The sequence below is a fragment of the Microcaecilia unicolor genome, chromosome 7, assembly GCF_901765095.1.
Source record: "Microcaecilia unicolor chromosome 7, aMicUni1.1, whole genome shotgun sequence".
Taxonomy (NCBI): domain Eukaryota; kingdom Metazoa; phylum Chordata; class Amphibia; order Gymnophiona; family Siphonopidae; genus Microcaecilia; species Microcaecilia unicolor.
In genome coordinates, this window is record NC_044037.1 from 310,039,681 (window position 1) to 310,060,051 (window position 20,371).

Genomic DNA, 20,371 nt, shown 5'->3' on the forward strand with positions numbered 1-20,371 from the left:
TGTTATCAGGGAAAACAGACACATGAGATCTATTTGTATGTTCTGCCTCCATTGTATGCAAATAGATCTCATGCATATTCATTGTGGAAATCCTAAAACCCATCTAGGCAAAGGATGAGGTCGGACACCCCTGGATTAAGGCAAGGATCTACACAATAACATATATAGTAACATAGTAAATGGCACCAGATAAAGACCTGTACGGTCCATCCAGTCTGCCCAACAAGATAAACTCATTTTACATGGTATGTGATACTTTATATGTATACCTGAGTTTGATTTGTCCTTGCCTTTCTCAGGGCACAGACCATAGAAGTCTGCCCAGTACTGTTCTTGTACTAAGCTCTGAAGTTAACATCGAAGCCCCTTAAAATTTACACTCCAGCCCATCCCCATCTATTCAGTCACGATCAGGGTGTAGACCGTAGAAGTCTGCCCAGCTCCCATTTTGTTTCCCAATTACCAGTGTCGCCACCTAATCTCCGCTATGATTCACGGAACAGGATTCCTTTGTGTTTATCCCACGCATGTTTGAATTCCATTACTGTTTTCATCTCCACCACCTCCCGCGGGAGGGCATTCCACATATCCACCACCCTCTCCGTGAAAAAATACTTCCTGACATTAGTCCTGAGTCTGCCCCCCTTCAACCTCAATTCATGTCCTCTAGTTCTACCGCCTTCCCGTCTCCGGAAAAGGTTCATTTGCGGATTAATACCTTTCAAATATTTGAACGTCTATATCATATCTCCCCTGTTTCTCCTTTCCTCCAAGGTATACATGTTCAGGTCAGCAAGTCTCTCCTCATACGGTTTGCAATGCAAATCCCATACCATTTTTGTAGCTTTTCTTTGCACTGCTTCCATTCTTTTTACATCTTTAGCAAGATAGGGCCTCCACAACTGAACACAATACTCCAAGTGGGGCCTCACCAATGACTTGTAGAGGGGCATCAACACCTCCTTTCTTCTGCTGGTTATGCCCCTCTCTGCGCAGCCTAGCATCCTTCTGGCCATGGCTGTCACCCTGTCGCATTGTTTCTTCACCTTCAGATCCTCTGACACCAACACCCCTGAGTCGAGCTTACTAATCTCTCCCCTCCTATCCGGTATCTCTCTTTTGGGTTTCCGCACCCCAAGTGCATCACTCTACACTTCTTGGCATTAAATTTTAACTTGAAACTCCAAAACACAGCTTCACACTCACTGTGTAACACAATGGATACAAGAAGAAGCTCTTATTTCAATTAATATCAATTTATGTAGGTTTAAGTGGAGAAAAAAGGCTTCAGTATTGCCACCCAGCCAGCCAGAGATTATCCGACTATAAGGCTTGGGCCCAGCACACCATCATCTCGCCAAAAAAACTCCACAATAATAAATGTTTTCAAAAGTTGCTAATAAGCAAATTCATGTATCCATAAATTACAGGATTTCCATATATACAGTACTTTACAATCTAGTGATGTGTTAATACTGCCGGTTACTTATCTTAATTCCAATAAAGTTGGCTCCGTCACAACCAATGGACCAAGTAAAGTCAGCCAAGTGCTCATCAGGGATGCCCTTCTTTTTTCTATTATTGGCCGAGGATGACCATCTCCTAATCACGCCCCAGTCCCGCCTTCACTACCCTGCCGACACGCCCCCGTGAACTTTGGTCATCTCCGTGACAGAAAGCAGTCGAGGGTGTCAAACAATTGGCTTTTGATTATGCCGATTTGGAGGACTTTGCGAGTAGGACGCCCATCTCCCAATTTGTGTCGAAAGATGGGCGCCCTTCTCTTTCGAAAATAAGCGTGATAGCTTTCCATGTGCTTAGTGAGTTTGGGTTTGTTTTTTATATTTACATGACCTTTCCTTCTGCCATCATGTTTATTCTGGGGGTGACTTTCCGAAATCTCCTGTTTCCTTTTGTCACCCCCACCCTCTAGTTTAAATGTCTAATTCTTTTCTAGTTTCAAAATTATACACATTGTTTTGGTGGAAAAAGCTATCTACAGAAAAAAAACCCTTAAATGGCTGCATGTGTGTGTGATACTTGGATGGCCACTCCGCCTGTAAAGAACTAAAGCCAGTGCCGGGCATACTTTGTAGATCTGTGTTCTGTATATAGTAACCCAATTTAGGATGAGCTGGAAAGGGTTCAATGGCAATTTCAGTAGCCAGGTCAGTGCTGGGCAGACTTTTATGGTCTGGGTCCCACAAATGACAAGACAGATTCAGATAGGCTGGAGTGGGCTTTGACGGCAACTCCACAACATAAGGACAGAGCTGGGCAGACTTCTACTGTCTATGTCCCAGAAACACCAAAGGAAGATCATGATCAAGTAGATAATATCATATTCATTTTTTATTTAATCATGAACTGATAATGAGTGTGACTGTTGGGCAGACTGGATGAACCATTCAGGTCTTCATCTGCCTTCAAGTGGAAATAGATTCACTTTGAAAGTTGGTGGAAAGTCAATGGATGTTGCAGCTACAGTATGTGGGCAGTATGAAAATGTACCCTGTTTGTCTTTCTTCTCAACAAACCAGACACCATCTCCCTAAGGATCTGAGTAATAAGCAAATATCTTGTTCTTAACAGTGTAAAGAAGGTGGATTCCCCAATGACCTTTGGCTCGGGGTCAGCGCACAGAATATTTCTGTATACAAACGAAGTGACCCAAAGCCCCTGGAAACCTTTCTGTATGAGCAGATAGTTTTTTTTGGAGCTCCTCAACCCAACATCCTTAAAATCACAGTGGAAGAGAGAGAGATATTCTTTGACACAACCCAGGTATATAGCTCATGACATTGTTTTTGTATTGATTCAATTCATTCATCACCACTAAAAGTTTTCACCAGAAAAAGTAGAAATTGAAAAGTGTGTTAACACAACAGGGATACATTTTTGGCATTGAATATTTATTTATCTGTTTGTTTATTTTTTAGGTTATGCTCCCACCTTTTCAGTTACATTCAGGTACACTGGGTATTTCTCTGTCCCTGGAGGGCTCACAATCTAAGTTTGTACCTAGAACCTTAACCAGCTATGTTTGTAGCACCTAAAAAACCTCCAGAACTTCAATGCTGGTGGCCACATATAGCCCCGGCATTGAATTTCTGAGTTCACCAGCGATAGCGGGAGTTATCCGGTCTAACTCTCACTGTCTCGATTTCGGGTCCCCAGAGTTTTTCTTAAGTGCCACAAACAGACGATTAAGCCGATATTCCTCAGCTGACCGGCTAGGTTCTAGCAGCCAAAGATAGAACTGCTATTTACGCAAGTCTATCTGGCCACTAAACTTAACCAGTCAGCCGCTGAAATTCAGTGGTAACCAGCTATGTCATGCGACATAGCTGGTGACTGGGCTAGCCACTGACTAGGATATTCAGCTGGAGATAGCCGGTTCTCTCTACTACTACTATTTATCATTTCTATAGCACTACAAGGCATATGCAGCGCTGTACACCATACACAAAAACAGACAGTCCTTGCTCAAAGAGCTTACAATCTAGATAAGACAGGTAAACAGACAGAACAATTAAGGGTAAGGGAATAATAGATGAGGTTGAAGGACAGGGCAAGTGAGTAGTGGTTAGGAGTCAAAAGCAGTGGTAAAGAGGTGGGCCTTAAGTTTGGACTTGAAAACGGCCAAAGACGGAGCTAGACGCACAGGCTCGGGAAGTCTATTCCAGGCCTGGGGGTGCAGCAAGACAAAGGGAACGGAGTCTAGAATTAGCAGTAGAGGAAAAGGGGATGGATAAGAGAGATTTATCTACAGCAAGGCTTGAGTGTATTTGGAAAGAACAAGAAAAGCGGGTCCACTCCTTCCACAATCACGCAAACAGAAATTGACACAGAGTGGAAGAAAAAACAAATCCACGTGAACCCAACACAGTCCGTGTTTTGGCAAAAAGCCTACCTCAGCGGTCGATAAATCCTCTGCAGGACGTATAATCGATTGTGCATGCTAGGAAAGCACAAATATAATACCACTGAAATCTGTGAAAACGGACGCAGCCAGTCGATTATACGTCCTGCAGAGGATTTATCGACCCCTGAGGAAGGCTTTTTGCCGAAACACAGACAGTGTTGGGTCCCAATAAACTTTGTTTGGAGCTATCACCGCTGTGTTTTGCTGGTCACTTGGATTTGTTTTTTTTTTTTTGTGCTTTCCTAGCACGCACAGATAGATAGAGTCTGACAGGCAGTGTAGGATCTAATTTAGTCTTCCCACCCACCCTCCCCAACACCCCCCCCAGGACAGCACTACATTTTATAGCAAGTAGTGTAATTAGGGTAATAAGCTAGGAGTGCTCTTATAGAACTATATACATTCATTACCATTTAAGTAGTTATCACTACAAGGATCATACAATATATAAACTAAAATCACTTTATATCAGACTGAAATTCTTAATACTGTAGCAACTATTACAAAATTCAGAAACTTGAAAACACTAAGATGAAGTCAGCAGTCCAGCAGCAAGAGGGATGCTACCCAGTCTTTTGCGTTGAGTGCCATATGTATGACTATCTCCCAGTTGGTGAGATGTCATATGTGTGTGCCCGATGCAAAGAGCTGCTAGATCTCAGAGAGCGTGTTCGTTCTCTCGAGGCTAGAGTAGCAGATTTGGTAGAGATGAGGGAGATAGAAAAATACTACTACTACTACTACTACTACTACTTAACATTTCTAGAGCGCTACTAGGGTTACGCAGCGCTGTACAATTTAACAAAGAAGGACGGTCCCTGCTCAGATGAGCTTACAATCTAAAGGACAAAATGTCAAGTTGGTGTAGTCTAGATTTCTGAGTATAGGTGTGGTGGTTAGGTGCCAAAGGCGACATTGAAGAGGTGGGCTTTGAGCAGTGATTTGAAGATGGGCAGGAAGGGGGCTTGGCGTATGGGCTCAGGGAGTTTGTTCCACGCATGAGGTGAGGCGAGGCAGAAAGGGTGGAGCCTGGAGTTGGCGGTGGTGGAGAAGGGTACTGAAAGGAGGGATTTGTCTTGAGAGCGGAGGTTACAGGTAGGAAATAGAGGAGACCTACAGGAATGTTGTAGAGAGGTCCCACCTCCAGTCAGGTAGCCTCTGTGCTACCTTGGAGGAGGGAGGTCTCCCAGAAGGTGAAGTAGGAAGTACTCCTGTAGCTAGGACCTACCCACCAGAAGATGTACTATCCTCTCGCACCGAGCATATATCTCCAATAGCTGACCAGGAGGAAAAGGTTAAAACAGCTGTCATACTTGGTGATTCAATCATTAGGAATGTAGATAGCTGGGTGGCTGGTGGACGGGAGGATCGCCTGGTGACTTGCCTGCCTGATGCGAAGGTGGCGGACCTCACGCGGCACCTGGACAGGATTTTAGATAGTGCTGGGGAGGAGCCGGCTGTCTTGGTACATGTGGGTACCAATGATGTAGGAAAATGTGGGAGAGAGGTTCTGGAAGCCAAATTTAGGCTTTTAGGAAGAAAGCTCATATCCAGATCCTCTACGGTGGCACACGCAGGTCCCAAAAGGCAGGCAGAGCTCTGGAGTCTCAATGCATGGATAAGACGATGGTGCAGGGAGGAGGGTTTTAGATTTGTTAGGAACTGGGCAACATTCTGGGGAAGGGGGAGCCTATTCTGAAATGATGGACTCCACCTTAACCAGGGTGGGACCAGGCTGCTGGCATTGGCATTCAAAAAAGAGATAGAGCAGCTTTTAAACTAGATATGGGGGAAAGGCCGACAGTCGCACAACAGCGCATGGTTCAGGATAAGGTATCTTGCAAGGATACCTCACAAACAGGGAAGAGACCGTGGTAGGCCAGGTGCCCTTAAATACAACTAAAGATCAGACAAAAGATTGCAAATCAATAGTGTCAAGCACTAAGCATCATGCAAATAGGAACAACAAACATACTCTGAAATGTCTAATTGCAAATGCTAGGAGTCTAAGAAATAAGATGGGAGAGTTGGAATATATTGCACTAAATGAAAAATTGGGCATAATAGGCATTACTGAGACCTGGTGGAAGGAGGATAACCAATGGGACACTGTCATACTGGGGTACAAAGTATATCATAGTGATAGGCTGGACCGGACTGGTGGAGGGGTAGCATTGTATATTAACGAGAGCCTTGACTCAGATAGATTACAAATTCAGCAGGACACAAATCACACCTTTGAATCATTGTGGGTTGAAATTCCATGTATAAAAGGGAAAAGGACGGTGATAGGAGTGTACTACCGTCTGCCTCGCCAGGATGAGCAGGTAGACGCAGAAATGATAAAAGAAATCAGAGACACAAACAAAATGGGCAATGCGATAATAATGGGTGACTTCAATTACCCAAATATAGACTGGGTAAATGTAACATCAGGACACACTAGAGAGGTACAATTCCTTGATGAAATCAAGGACAGCTTTATGGAGAAGCTGGTGCAGGAGCCAACGAGAGAAGGAAAAATTCTAGACTTGGTCCTTAGTGGAGCTCATGATCTAGTGAGGGATGTTATGGTACTGGGGCCACTTGATAACAGTGATCATAATATGATCAGTTTTGATATCAACCTTGAAGTAACTATACACAGGAAATCAAAGGAGGAGTGGCCTAGTGGTTAGGGTGGTGGACTTTGGTCCTGGGGAACTGAGGAACTGAGTTTGATTCCCACTTCAGGCACAGGCAGCTCCTTGTGACTCTGGGCTAGTCACTTAACCCTCCATTGCCCCATGTAAGCCGCATTGAGCCTGCCATGAGTGGGAAAGCGCGGGGTACAAATGTAACAAAACAAACAAATAAGTTAGCATTTAACTTTAAAAAAGGAGACTATGATAGAATGAGAAGAACGGTAAAAAAAAAATTAGAGGGGCAACTGAGAGGGTAAAAACTGTACAACAGGCGTGGATGCTGTTCAAAAGTACCATCCTGAAGGCCTAGGCCAAACATATTCCGCAAATTAGAAAAGAAAGACGGAAGTCCAAGAGACAGCTGTTCTGACTGGGGATGTGCGAGCTCTTGTGCCCTGACTGAGCACGTGGAGGATGGAGTGCCACCGCACTCGGTCAGGCAGCCAGACAACCCCTAGCTTCACCTGCATTTAGCCACTGTCCACCAGGAGTTGAGCCCCTGGGTTCAAGCGGCCGGCAGGACTTCCGGAACCGGAGGGGTTGCACGACCACTGGCCAGACAGGTGGGCAAACAAACACAGTCCAGGAGCCCGTAAATAGCAGAGCAAAGAATAGTCAAAGAACAGTCCAAGGTCAAGGCAGGTAGCAACACAACGCGTAGTCCAGGAACAAACCAAGGTCAGGAACACAGGAACCGAAGACAAGAAGCACCGGCATGGACCTCAAACACAATTGAGGCCGATGCAACGAAGGACTGGAGGCAGGGCTTTAAATAGTGTAGGAATCAATCTCAAACATGTGCAGCTGATCCAAGATGGCTGCCCCCATCAGCAGAGATGCCCTACGTCCAAATATGGGCTTCCTTCCTGAAGCTAACCAACCCCAAGATGGCTGCCACAACCCGGGATGCCCATCCCAAGATGGCTGACCTATCCTGGAGATACCACAACAAAGATGTTCGGCTATCTCCGCCGGACCGCACCTCCCCGGCAATTCAGCTGCGCAGGCCTAGAGCCAGGTGAGGAACGTAACAGTTTCCCCCCCCCCCCCCCCGGAAGCCTACCCCTTCTCCCTTGCCCAGGCCGAGTAGGATGAAGAGAATGGAACTCACTGACCAGGTCTGGAGCATGGACGTTAGTGGCTGGCTCCCAGGAGTTGTCTTCTGGTTCTAAGTGTTTCCAGGACAGAAGGTAGAACAACTTTCCTCCACGCAGCTTTGAATCCAGGATGCGGTCCACCTCATACTCGGGATCTGGATCACTCTCGGGCACAACCACCTTCTTGGGTTCAGGATGCCACTTGGACCTGCGGAAAGGCTTCAGGAGGGACACATGGAAGGCATTGTGCACCCGGAGTTGGCCTGGTAGGTGCAACCGGTAAGTCACTGCTCCTATCCTGGAGCGTACCACAAAGGGTCCAATGAACCTTGGAGCAAACTTGAGCAATGGAAGCCGCAGTCTCAGGTACCGGGTGCTAAGCCATACCTTCTCTCCCGGCAGGAATGTGGGAGCCACTTGTCTCCTACGGTCGTAGGTCTCCTTGGCCTTGACCGCTGCCCGTCGTAACTGTACATGGACCTTCCTCCAAGCCTCCTGAAGCGAACGGACCATGGGCTGCACCTGAGGTGGGACCTCCACGGGGGAAATTGGCGGAGGTAGATGCAGATGGCGTCCATAGATGGTGCTGAAGGGTGTAGTCCGGGAGGCTGAATGCAGGCTGTTGTTATAGGCGAATTCAGCCCAGGGTAGCAGCGTGGACCAGTCATCCTGGAGCTGATTAGAGTAGGCCCGGAGGAACGCCTTCACCGTCTGGTTAACCCGCTCCACCATACCATTAGTTTGCGGGTGGTATGCTGATGAGAAAAGGGTGGTTACCCCAAAGGCTGAACACAATGCTCTCCAAAAGCGGGAGGTGAACTGTGAGCCTTGGTCACTGATGATCCTTTGGGGTAATCCATGGAGCCTGAAGATGTGGGTGATAAACTGGCGGCAAGATTGGCAGCAGTGGGTAAGGCCTTCATTGGAACGAAATGAGCCATCTTGGAAAACCAATCTATTACCACCCAAATGACAGTGTTGCCTTGGGAGACCGGTAGATCAGTGATGAAATCCATGGACAAGTCCTCCCAGGGCTGCATCAAGCCCCATTGCCTCTGATGGGAACTCTTAGTTCGAGCGCACACTGGACAGGTGGACACATACTGCAGCACATCCTGCGCCATCCGAGGCCACCAGTACGATTGGGAGATCAGATGGAGAGTCTTGTGGAACCCGAAGTGTCTGGCGAACTCGGAAGCATGCCCCCAGCGTAACAACTTCCTATGGAGACCCACTGGGACGGCCTTCCAGCAAGCGGCGCTAGCTCTGGATATGGAGGGAATACAGGCCAGATTCAACATGGGGCAGGGCTCCTCCTGGTCCCCGGGAGCCTCAAAACTGTGGGACAGGGCATCTGCCTGGACGTTCTTATCCCCCAGCCTGGAGATCAGGCGGAAGTCGAACCGTGCAAAAACAGCGACCACCGGGCCTGGCGAGGGTTCAGTCTGGTGGCATTTTGGAGGTAGAGTAGGCTCTTGTGGTCGGTGATCACCGTCACCGGATACACTGCTCCCTCCAGCAAGTAGCGCCACTCTTCAAAAGCTAACTTGAGCGCCAGCAGTTCCCGATCTTCCACCGTTTAGTTCTGTTCCGCGGGGTGAACTTACAGGAGAAGAAGAAACAAGGGTGCTTCTTCCCGGCCGCAGACGTCTTGGAGAGCACGGCTCCTACTCCCAGGGCTGAAGCGTCCACCTTCACCAAGAAGGGCAGGGTGAGATCCGGACTGCGGAAGACCGGCATGGAAAGGAACGCTTTCTTCAGGGTAGTAAATGCAGCAACCGCCTCCGGCGTCCAGTTCTTAACATCAGCGCCCTTCCTCGTGAGGGCCGTCAGTGGAGCCATGATGAGGGAGTAATCCTGGATGAATTGCCGGTAGTAACTGGCGAACCCCCAGGAACCTCTGCAATGCCCGCAGCCCCTGGGTAGCCAGCCAGTCACGGATTGCTGTCAATTTCCCGGGATCCATTTGCAATCCGGTGGAGGAAACGATATACCCCAGGAACGGAAGACTCTGCTGGTGGAACGAGCATTTCTCCAGTTTGGCATACAGCCGATGTTCCCGGAGGTGCTGGAGCACCGTGCGGACGTGAGAAACACTGGGTCAGAGAGGAGGAGAAAATCAAGATGTCATCTAGGTACACAATTACTGAAGTGTAGAGCAGGTCTTGGAAAATGAAGTTCACGAAGTTTTGAAACACCGCAGGGGCATTGGAGAGGCCAAACGGCATTACCCGGTACTCAAAGTTCCCCCCTTTTGGGTGTTGAAAGCCGTCTTCCACTCGTCTCCTTTCCGGATCCGCACCAGGTTGTAGGCCCCACGCAAATCCAGTTTGGTGAAAATCTTGGCCCCTTGAAGGCGGTCAAACAACTCCGGAATGAGTGGAAGCGGGTACCGGTTCTTCACCGTGATCTTGTTCAACCTCCGGTAGGCTATGCAGGGGCGGAGAGACCCGTCCTTCTTTGACACAAAAAGGAACCCGGCCCCTGCCGGCGAAGTAGATGCTCGAATGAAGCCCTTGATGAGGTTCTCTCGGATGTACTCCCTCATGGCACAGGACTCCTCGCGGGATAAGGTGTAAAGACGCCCTCGGGGTGGATTGGTTCCCGGCAGGAGGTCAATGGTGCAATCGAAAGACCGTGGAGGGGGCAACGTATCAGCCGCCCGAGCACTGAACACGTCCCGGAAATCCTGATAGTCTTTAGGCAGCCCGGGCAACCCCTCCTGCGGCCCTTGAAGCGGGGCCGAGCAGAGCGGCAGAGAAGGCTTGACCTGCTGGAGGCAGTGCTTGACACATCGGGAACCCCATTGCCCGATCTCACGGGTGGACAAGTCAATCACTGGAGCGTGTAGTCCAAGAATCACTGGGTGAATGGCTCGGGCAAGAACCAAGAACTGGATATTCTCTTGATGCAATGCTCCTAACTGCAGATGCAGGGGCGAGGTGATCCGAGTGATGGTCCGGGTAGGCTATCCCCCTGGATGGAGGTGACCCGGAGCTCCGGCTGACAGGGCAAAGTGGAGCTACCCAACTGTGACAGGAACTCTGCGTCAATGAAGTTCCCTCCAGCCCCGGAGTACAGCAAGGCCCGAGTATGAACCTGACGCCCCTCACCTCGGAGCTTGATGGAAATAGAGAGCAAGTAGTCTGGAAGGGAGGCCAACCGGCCCAGAGACACTCCCTTCATGGGGCTCGTGCCGGGGCATTTCCCGACTTCTCAGGCTTGTTTGGGCAGGTGCCTGAGAGATGGCCGGCCTCCCCACATTACAAGCATAGATGCCTTCGGAGGCGGTGGGCCCTCTCCTCCTTGGACAGGCGATGCCGCCCCATTACCATGGGTTCCTCCTTGGTTCCTTCCGAACCTTCCTCGCGGGACCCAGGCGTCTCTGGACAACGGGGCAGACCCCTGGATCTCTGCACCACCGGCTGTATGGCCCTCTCCTGGAGTCGCTCCTGGAACTGAATGTCAATTCTCGTGCAGAGTGCAATAAGGGTGTCCAAAGTAGCGGGGATCTCTCTTCCAGCCAATTCATCTTTTATCTGGCCGTTCAGACCCTGCCAGAAAATAGCCGCTAGGGCCTCCTGGTTCCACCTGAGTTCTGCGGCAAAGGTACGGAACCGGACAGCATACGCCCGACCGACCCGGAGCCCTGCTAGATCCACAGCAGCTCCCCAGAGGCAGAGGAAGGTCGGCCAGGCACGTTGAATACCATCCGGAACTGCCGCAGAAACTCCTCCAGGTCTGCCAGAACTGGACTCCGCTGTTCCCATAGTGGAGACACCCAGGCCAGGGCGGCACCAGACAGCAGAGAGATGATGTAGGTCACTTTTATCTTGTTGGAGGGGAAGACCTCCGGTTGTAACTCAAACAGGATTTGGCACTGATTGAGAAAACCATGGCATGCTGCAGGGGTACCATCGTACCGCGGAGGCTCTGGAAGTCGCAACCGTGTGGTGGAAGCCTCTGCCTTAGGGCCCGGAGGAGCCGCGGAGACCTGTTGCTGGAGTGCCAGCAGCTGGTTGCAGACCTCCTGCATTCTGCTGGACAAATGCGTTATTTGAAGCTGCTGTTGATGCAATACCTGAGCCAGGTTGGAAAGCTCGGTTTTGTCTGGTGAGCTCATGGCTTCGGCCTACTGTTCTGACTGGGGATGTGTGAGCCCTTGTGCCCCGACTGAGCACGGTGAGGATGGAGTGCCACCGCACTTGGTCAGGCAGCCAGACAACCCCTAGCTTCACTTGCACTTACCCACTGTCCCCCAGGAGTTGAGCCCCTGGGTTCAAGCGGCCGGCAGGACTTCCAGAACCGGGGGGGTTGCACGACCACTGGCCAGACAGGTGGGCAAACAAACACAGTCCAGGAGCCCGTAAACAGCAGAGCAAAGAATAGTCAAAGAACAGTCCAAGGTCAAGGCAGGTAGCAACACAACGCGTAGTCCAGGAACAAACCAAGGTCAGGAACACAGGAACCGAAGACAAGAAGCACTGGCGTGGATCTCAAACACAATTGAGACCGAAGCAACGAAGGACTGGAGGCAGGGCTTTAAATAGTGTAGGAATCAATCTCAAACATGTGCAGCTGATCCAAGATGGCTGCCCCCATCAGCAGAGAAACATAACACAAAAAACTTCTCCACCATCACCACACCATACTGTTCTCTACCTGTCTCCCAAAACTTGAAGATTCTAGGAGTCACCATTGATCAAAACCTTACTCTCGACGACCACGTGAAAAACACGACGAAAAAGATGTTCTACTCCATGTGGAAACTCAAAAGAGTAAAACCTTTCTTCCTGAGATACGTATTCTGTACCCTGATACAATCAATGTTATGTTTAAATCTTTTTTATTAAAGAGTATAAGGAATACAATACAGAACCCACAATATTTTGAAGATACAATATGTGATACAAAGTTTTGAATTCTCAATAAACCTGCTATTTGAAATTCCATATGTTGTCTTCTTTGGAAGTCATTAAGTTTAAATCTGTTTATTGACATATTATATGAAACCTGTGTATTTATTGTCCGGTATAAAGCCTTACTGATATCACAGACAATTTGTAATCCTTCCACATACATCAAATCATTTTCTTCTTTTATCCCTAGACCCCCCCTCCCCCCACCCTTCCTTCCTTGTAGTTTTATATATTAATCTTGTTTATTAACAGACGTAATGAACCATTCACTGAAACTTATCAAAGAAACTACACTACAGGAGATGTTCTCTGATGTCATATCTTCAACAAATAAGTTACCATTTTGCATTTATTTATTCCTCCCTTAATCACCCTCCCTCCCTCCCTCCTTCCCTATATTGTCAACCAACATTTTAGGGCAGTGTCACAGCTCTTTTTATTTCCAAGATAACATGTAATTAACTGTCTGTACATCAGAATATGAACCAGTCTACGCCTTGCTGTAAAGTACTGCCCTACCTGTCACACTGTCTTAGTCTCCCTAACTGATGTAGGGCCAAAGAGTACCAGATTAGAAGTTCAGCAGCAAACTTCGCGCCCTAGGCGGGAGGGTGTCCCACAATGGCTCCCATTGCGCCCTGAACCTATGGCCTGCTGAACTGTCCAGGTCCTGCACTCCACATCTATCAATTCTCATTTGTTTCACTAATTGGGATCGCCATATCTGCAGAGGGGGAACTTCTTTTACTCTCCAATATTGCAATATGGCTGTTATTCCAAAATAGATTGCTATCTTTGCAAATGTCCTGAATCCCTCTGTGGGGTCTGCGGTGTATCTAAAAATATTGAATAAGATTGTAGGTTCCCGCACAAGGGTGCAGTGCCATAATTGATCTATCCCTCCTATGACTTGTTTCCAGAACTTTTCAATACCGGGACAGCTCCAAAACATGTGGCCGAGTGAGGCCTCCTCATGGTCACATTTAGGACATGCCCCCGTTGTATCAAATCCCGCTTTCCGCGCTCTGTGGGGCGAAATGTGTGTTCTAAGCATCCACCGATATAGTCGTTCCCTCTGAGGAACAGAAAGCCTCTGTTTGTAAATAGATTTCAATTGTGTTCTAAACTCTTCCTCAGTGAGTGTGCACCCTAAATCTTTTGACCACTCATGCGCTAGCCGCCGGAAGTCTATCTCTTCTGTGGAATCTTTGAGTTGCTGGTGGTGGAATTTCAGGGGCACCCTAAGCTGCGCTCCCAGGGTAAACTCCTCCGATAAGACTTCCACCACATCTTCCGTAAGGTCTGTCCAGTCCAGGGAGGCCACATAATGGTGTAATTGATAATATGCAAACTGATGTGTCTTAGGAATCCCATATCGTGACTGAAGTTCCTGATACGTGTGCATGTGTCCCTCTTCTGTAACTATATGCGCCAGGTATATAATCCCCTTTTTTGCCCATCTGCTAAATATACTGGGCCCTTGGCCTGGGGGGAAAGCAGGATTATCACAAATTGACATCCAGGGGGACACTCGGGGGGAGAAGCGGCGGCGTCTACACACCCATCTCCAAGTTTCCCTGAGAGATTTCAATAATGGGTGTATCTGAAATGCTGATAGGGGTAAGGGGGTTCCAGAGTGTAGTAAATGGCTAAAGTGGATATCCCTGAACATCGAGGTCTCCACTGATGTAACGGAGAAATCCGATGTTCCCCGGTACCAATCGTTTACGTGTCGCATGGAACTCGCTATTGCCAGGTATTTTATATTCAGAAGTCCCATGCCGCCCCCCTCCCTTGGGGCTGCTATCTGGTGATAAGGTATCCTAGGCCTTTTACCCTGCCACAGGTATGCTTGTATTAAACGCTGTAACTGCCTGTCATCTCTATTTTTCAGGTAAAGTGGTAACTGTTGGAAGACATAGAGCCATTTGGGAGCTATCATCATGTTAAATAATGCTATTCTTCCCCAGATAGAGAGTGGCAGCTCCCTCCACATCAACAGTTTACTCCTAGTCATTTCCAATAATGGGGAAATGTTTTCTTTATACAGGGAGGTTCTATCACTTGTAATGTATACCCCTAGATATTTCAGCTTCGTTGCCTCCCATCTAAGTGTGGCTTTTCCTTTCCATTGTAAATTAGTACCTGTGTCCATATGCATCGCACAAGATTTAGATAGATTAAGGCTAAACCCCGATAACATTCCGTACTCCTCTATCAGAGTCAAGGCCATATTAAAAGACTTTTGCGGATTAGTCAGCACTAGGAGGACATCATCGGCATAAGCCAGCGCACGAACCTCCTGTTCTCCCAACTGTACACCGCTGATTCTAGGGTCAGAATTTAGCTGTCGGAGTAGTGGTTCTAATGTTAGATCGAACAGTAGTGGTGACAAAGGGCATCCCTGTCGTGTTCCTCTGCCTATCTGAAATTTTTTCGAGAGCCCCCCGTTCGCTGCTATTTGTGCCTCCATGTTAGTATATAAAGCCTCAATTGCTTGTTTTACTCCAGGAGGAATCCCAATCCAGTCTAGCATATAGAATAGAAAGTCCCATCCTACCCTGTCAAAAGCCTTGGTAGCATCTAAGCTTACCAAGATTCCAGGAATCTTCTCGGTTCGGCAACGTGCCATTGCGAGCAAGACTCTCCGGGTGTGCAACACGGAGTGTCTATTAGGCAGAAAGCCTACCTGTGCAGGCTCGATCACGTTGGGTAAGAACTTATTGAGTCGTGTGGCCAAAATTTTCGCAAGAAGCTTAATGTCAACGTTAATTAACGATATGGGCCTGTAAGACTCCGGTTCCTCTACGGCCTTCCCTGGTTTCAACATTAATGATATACATGCAGTATTTTCGTGTATTGGGAATCTCCCTTCCTGAATTACCGCTTGATGATATTCAAATAGGGGCCGTATCAATTGGGGTTGTAACATTTTGTAAAATTCTCCGGAATACCCATCCATCCCTGGTGCTGAATATGCTTTCAGCCCTTTAATCGCTTCTGACAGTTCTTTGGGCAGGATGGGAGCCTCCAAAGTAGCAATATCAGTTTCTTTGAGCCTTGGCATTTGGGCCCTTCTGAGAAATTCCTCCATGTGTGCCTCCCTGGATGTATGCTCGGCAGTGTATAGTTGTGTAAAGTGTTCTTGAAATATTTGAAGAATCTCATCTGGACTGTTAGTAATGCTTCCTATTTGTCTTTTCAGGACTGAAATAGTTCTACCCCCTCCCCTTCTCCGCACCACCCGAGCCAACATGCTTCCCACTCTATCTCCGAATCTGTGGAACTTATATTTTAGGAAAGTCCTATTTTTTACCGCTCTTTCCTGTAATAATGAGTTTATAGCAGCCTGGACAGATAAATATGCCTCCCTGTTTCCTGTGGTTTGCTGCTGCATATATCGGCGCTTAGTTTTCTGCAGTCGCTTATTCAGATGTAAAAGGCTAGCTGCATTCTTTCTCCGTTTTCTTGCTACATAGGCAATTATGTCTCCCCGGAGCACCGCCTTACCAGTACACCAATACAGTTGCGGGTCAGACTTATGTTCTTTGTTAAATGAGTCATATTCTTCCCATTTTTTGACCATGTATTTTAGAAAAGATTTATCTTTCACTAAATGATTGGGAAATCTCCATTGTCTGTGTATTTGGAAGTTGCATGGCGCCCCTAATTCTATCCAAACCGGACTGTGGTCAGAAATCAATACTTCTTCAATCTTTGTGTCTCTTATGCACTGAAATAAAGCTGATGATATCAATATATAATCCAGCCTTCCCCAGGTCCCATGTGCTCTGGACTGATGTGTATACTCCCTTGAGTCTGGGTGCAAATTCCGCCATGCATCTATCACTGAGAGGGAGCTTCCAAACTCCTTCAACATCCGAGTGCCCTTCCTACTCTCCATTCCCTTGTGTCCCTCCCCTGAATAATCCAATTTGGGGTCCATAAGCACATTCATGTCTCCCACAATTATCAAGTGCTTGTCTTCATATGGAAGTAGCTGTCTGGACAGTTCAGGAAAGAAAATACTGTCAGGGGGGGTGGGTGCGTATACATTTAACAAGTATAATTCCCTCCCTTGCAGCCACATTTTAACCAAAATGAATCGCCCATTGGGATCTTGCAATACTGTCTCTACCGTGCAAGCGAGTTTATGATGTATGCAGATTGCCACCCCTCCCTTCCGCCCTTCGGAGGACGCGTGGATCACCTGACCTACCCAACCCTGCTTGAGTTTTTCATGCTCTGGCGCTGTCAATTTTGTCTCTTGCAAGCAGGCAATGTCTGCGTTGAGGCGTTTTAAGTGTGCTAGGATCTTTTTCCTTTTTATGGGAGACGTAATGCCTCCTACATTCCAGGTGACTACTTTACAGTGTGTTACCGCCAAGACATATTATCTTCATATCAGTATACCAGAAAAAACTCAGCTCCTGGGTCCCAGCCCTTTCCCAGAAGCTGTAAATGTTGCCTCTGCTTTGTGTTTCAATATTCTGATTTTGACATCCTACCCATTCGTTGGTCTTGTGTATAAGCTGAGTGAAAGACCTGCCCTTTGTGTTTCTATGTGCCCCTTTCCCTAAGTATTGAATCCCATTAAGTCCCCATTCCCCCCCGCCCATTACCCTTCTCTTAACGAGAACCCTTTCCCTCTAGTTTGAACTTCCTCTTACTTGTGGTGTGAGACCGCTATGTGACTCATCTCCCCTCGCCTACCCCTCTCCCCCCTTCATAAGGGGATCCCCCCCATCCCTCGGCGATATCTCTAAAGCCACCCCGGTTCTACTACCGGAGGGACTCTTCAAATAGACAACAACAATACAGTTATAACTTTTTAACCCATCATTTCTTAATCAACATTTTCTTTGCTATAGACTTATCTTGCATATTGTGTCCTCGTCATATGCAGGGAACCATAAACAGGGTTAAGACATTGTTCTTTCTGCCTTTTGCCAAACATAGAGTCAAGTTGGTGCATCAGCTGGTGCATGTAGTTCGGTTTCTAGAAACTGTTGGGCCTCCTGGACAGAGTGAAACGATCGCCATCCGTTTTCATGTTGAATCTTCAATATGGCTGGGTAGATCAGCATAAATCTTGTTTTTCTGCTTACCAGTGCCGTGCAGAGGGGGTGGAACCGGCGACGTTGCTCTTGTACCCCAGCCGAATAGTCTTGAAAGATTTTTATCGATGCGCCATCGTATTTTAAGGTGTCTCTTTTCAGTCGAAAGCCTCTCATGATTTCTTCCTTGTGTAGATAATTGTGAACTTTGATTATCACCAGTCTGGGTCTTTGCTGCCCTGGTTGCCGACGGCCAAGCCTATGGGCCCGTTCTATGCACAGTTCCCCATAACTGTCCGACAGGGCAAGTTCTTTTTTAAGCCAGCTTTCCAAAAGATGTCCTAGTGATTTCTCAGGAATTGCTTCAGGAAGACCCACAATGCGGAGATTGCATCTCCTTGCTCTATTCTCCATGTCCTCAATCTTGTCTTGCTGTGCTTTAAGTTGCTCCATCAAGCGCGTGACATCTTGAACATTCTGCGCTCCCCTGTCCTCTGCCGTTGATATTCTGCTCTCCGCTTCACCCATTCGTCTCACCGTGTCAGCCATGGTGGATTCTAAACTGCTCATTTGGCGTTCTAGCAAGTCAAATCTGGGGTTCAATGCGGCGCTGACCGCCATGGTGATCTGTGCAAGTTGTTTGTCAGAAAAATCACCAAGCTTTTCAAGTTTACCTTCTGCCATCTTGATCCCAGTGGGTGGTGGGGAGTTTTTCCCTTTGTCGTACTTAATACCGCTTCTAGTTGTTCCTGCTTATTTGGGCCTCAGAAATTGCTCCATGCAGAGGGTATTACAGTTTCTCTCTGGCCTCTTCGTCACTAATCTTGCTTGTTTAGCCCTTTTGCCCGGGGGTAATTCGATGGTATTGTGGGTCTGGTTTTTACCCTCTTATCAACGTGATCAGTCCAATTCTAAAAGTCTGGAGAGTCGCTCCCCGCGTTGATCCAGCCCGTATGTTTTATTCGCTGTATGAGTTCTCCCCTAGTTAGCTGTCCAGAACAAGGCCGCAGACACCAATTGTCTATTAACACCCGGCGTCGCCCTCTCTTTTCAGCCAGCGTGTTGTGGTAATAATCTTTATTAACTATCCCTACTATGGTGAGACAGCGTCTTTGCACGCTGGAGCATGAATTAGTGTACTCAGCTCTTTATATTGAGATGTTTCCAGAGAGTCTCTCGTCATTTCTGTAAATGGCCCCGTTTCTGTGCGCCGAGGGGGGGAGGGGGAAGAAAAATGGAAGCATCATCGACTTTCTCCCGCTTCCTATTGCCCTGCCACGTCTCCGATTTCCCCAACAATCATCCCCTACGTACTTGTTCTGCTCGCCTTATTACCGCGGCACGAGTGCTCTGCACGCTCTCACTCTGCATCTTTGGCCGCCATCTTGCCACTTTGCCGCGTGCGTCGCGATCATCTGTCGTTCCCGCTTTATAAGGCGTGTTGGGTGTCTTTCGGCGGAGTCCTCCGATACTGGAGGGCTTTAGGCATCTTCTGGGCGTTGCATGGTGAGTCTGGGGAGCGGGGGAGCAAAGAGCCCGACAGCGGAGTTGCGGAGCTCCTCTAGACCGCGGCCATCTTGCCGCTCGGCTCCGCCGGAAGTCCCCATACAATCAATGTTAATAAGTCATAGTGATTACTGCAATGCTCTATATGCAGGCTGCAAAGAGGAGAACATCAAGAAATTCCAAACTGCCCAGAATACTGCAGCCAGACTCATATTTGGAAAACCTAAATATGAAAGTGCAAAGCCCTTAAGAAAGAAACTCCACTGGCTCCCACTTAAGGAACGTATTACATTTAAGATCTGCACACTAGTACACAAAATCATCCACGCAGACGCCCCAACATACATGTCAAATCTTGTGGACCTACCTTCCAGAAACGCCACAAAATCATCCCGAAAATTTCTTGACCTGTACTTCTCCAGCTGCAAAGGACTAAAATACAAGCTGATGCATGATACCACCTTCTCGTACATGGGAACAAAGTTGTGGAACGCATTACCTAGAAACCTGAAAACAATCAACGAAACAACTATCTTTCGTAAATCCCTCAAGACATATCTCTTCAACAAAGCATACGATGAAAACCTAGAACCTTACTAATCCACTGCTGAAAACCTACCGTTCACTATACCTAATAAATACCTCCCTTCTACTCTCTACTTCTTCCCTTAACTAATCTCTGTACAACAATAATTGTACCGGACATCCAAGAATAATTGTGTTAACAAAAATATGTAAGCCACTTTGAGCCTGCAAATAGGTGGGAAAAGGTGGGATACAAATGCAATAAATAATAATAATAATAATATGTCCAAATATGGGCTTCCTTCCTGAAGCTAACCAACCCCAAGATGGCTGCCACAACCCGGGATGCCCATCCCAAGATGGCTGACCTATCCTGGAGATAACACAACAAAGATGTCCGGCTATCTCCGCCAGACCACGCCTCGCCGGCGATTCAGCCGTGCAGGCCTGGAGCCAGGTGAGGAACGTAACAACAGCCAGCGTGGTTGAAAGTGAGGTGAAGGAAGCTATTAGGGCTAAAAGAAACGCTTTCAGAAAATGAAAAAAGGAACCGTCTGAAAATAACAAGAAACAGCATAAGGAGTGTCAAAGCAAATGCAAGGCACAGATAAAGAAGGCCAAGAGGGATTACGAAAAAAAGATAGCATTAGAGGCAAAA

General features: G+C 47.7%; 1 protein-coding gene across 1 annotated transcript in view; it reads left to right on the forward strand.

Annotated features, from left to right (window-relative positions):
- Positions 1-20,371, forward strand: part of LOC115475155 (unconventional myosin-X-like) — a 290,858-nt gene that overhangs the window by 256,364 nt on the left and 14,123 nt on the right. Inside the window, exon 38 of the mRNA XM_030210896.1 lies at positions 2,593-2,784. Coding sequence (XP_030066756.1) covers positions 2,593-2,784 — 192 coding nt within the window. The remainder of the gene's footprint in view (positions 1-2,592; positions 2,785-20,371) is intronic.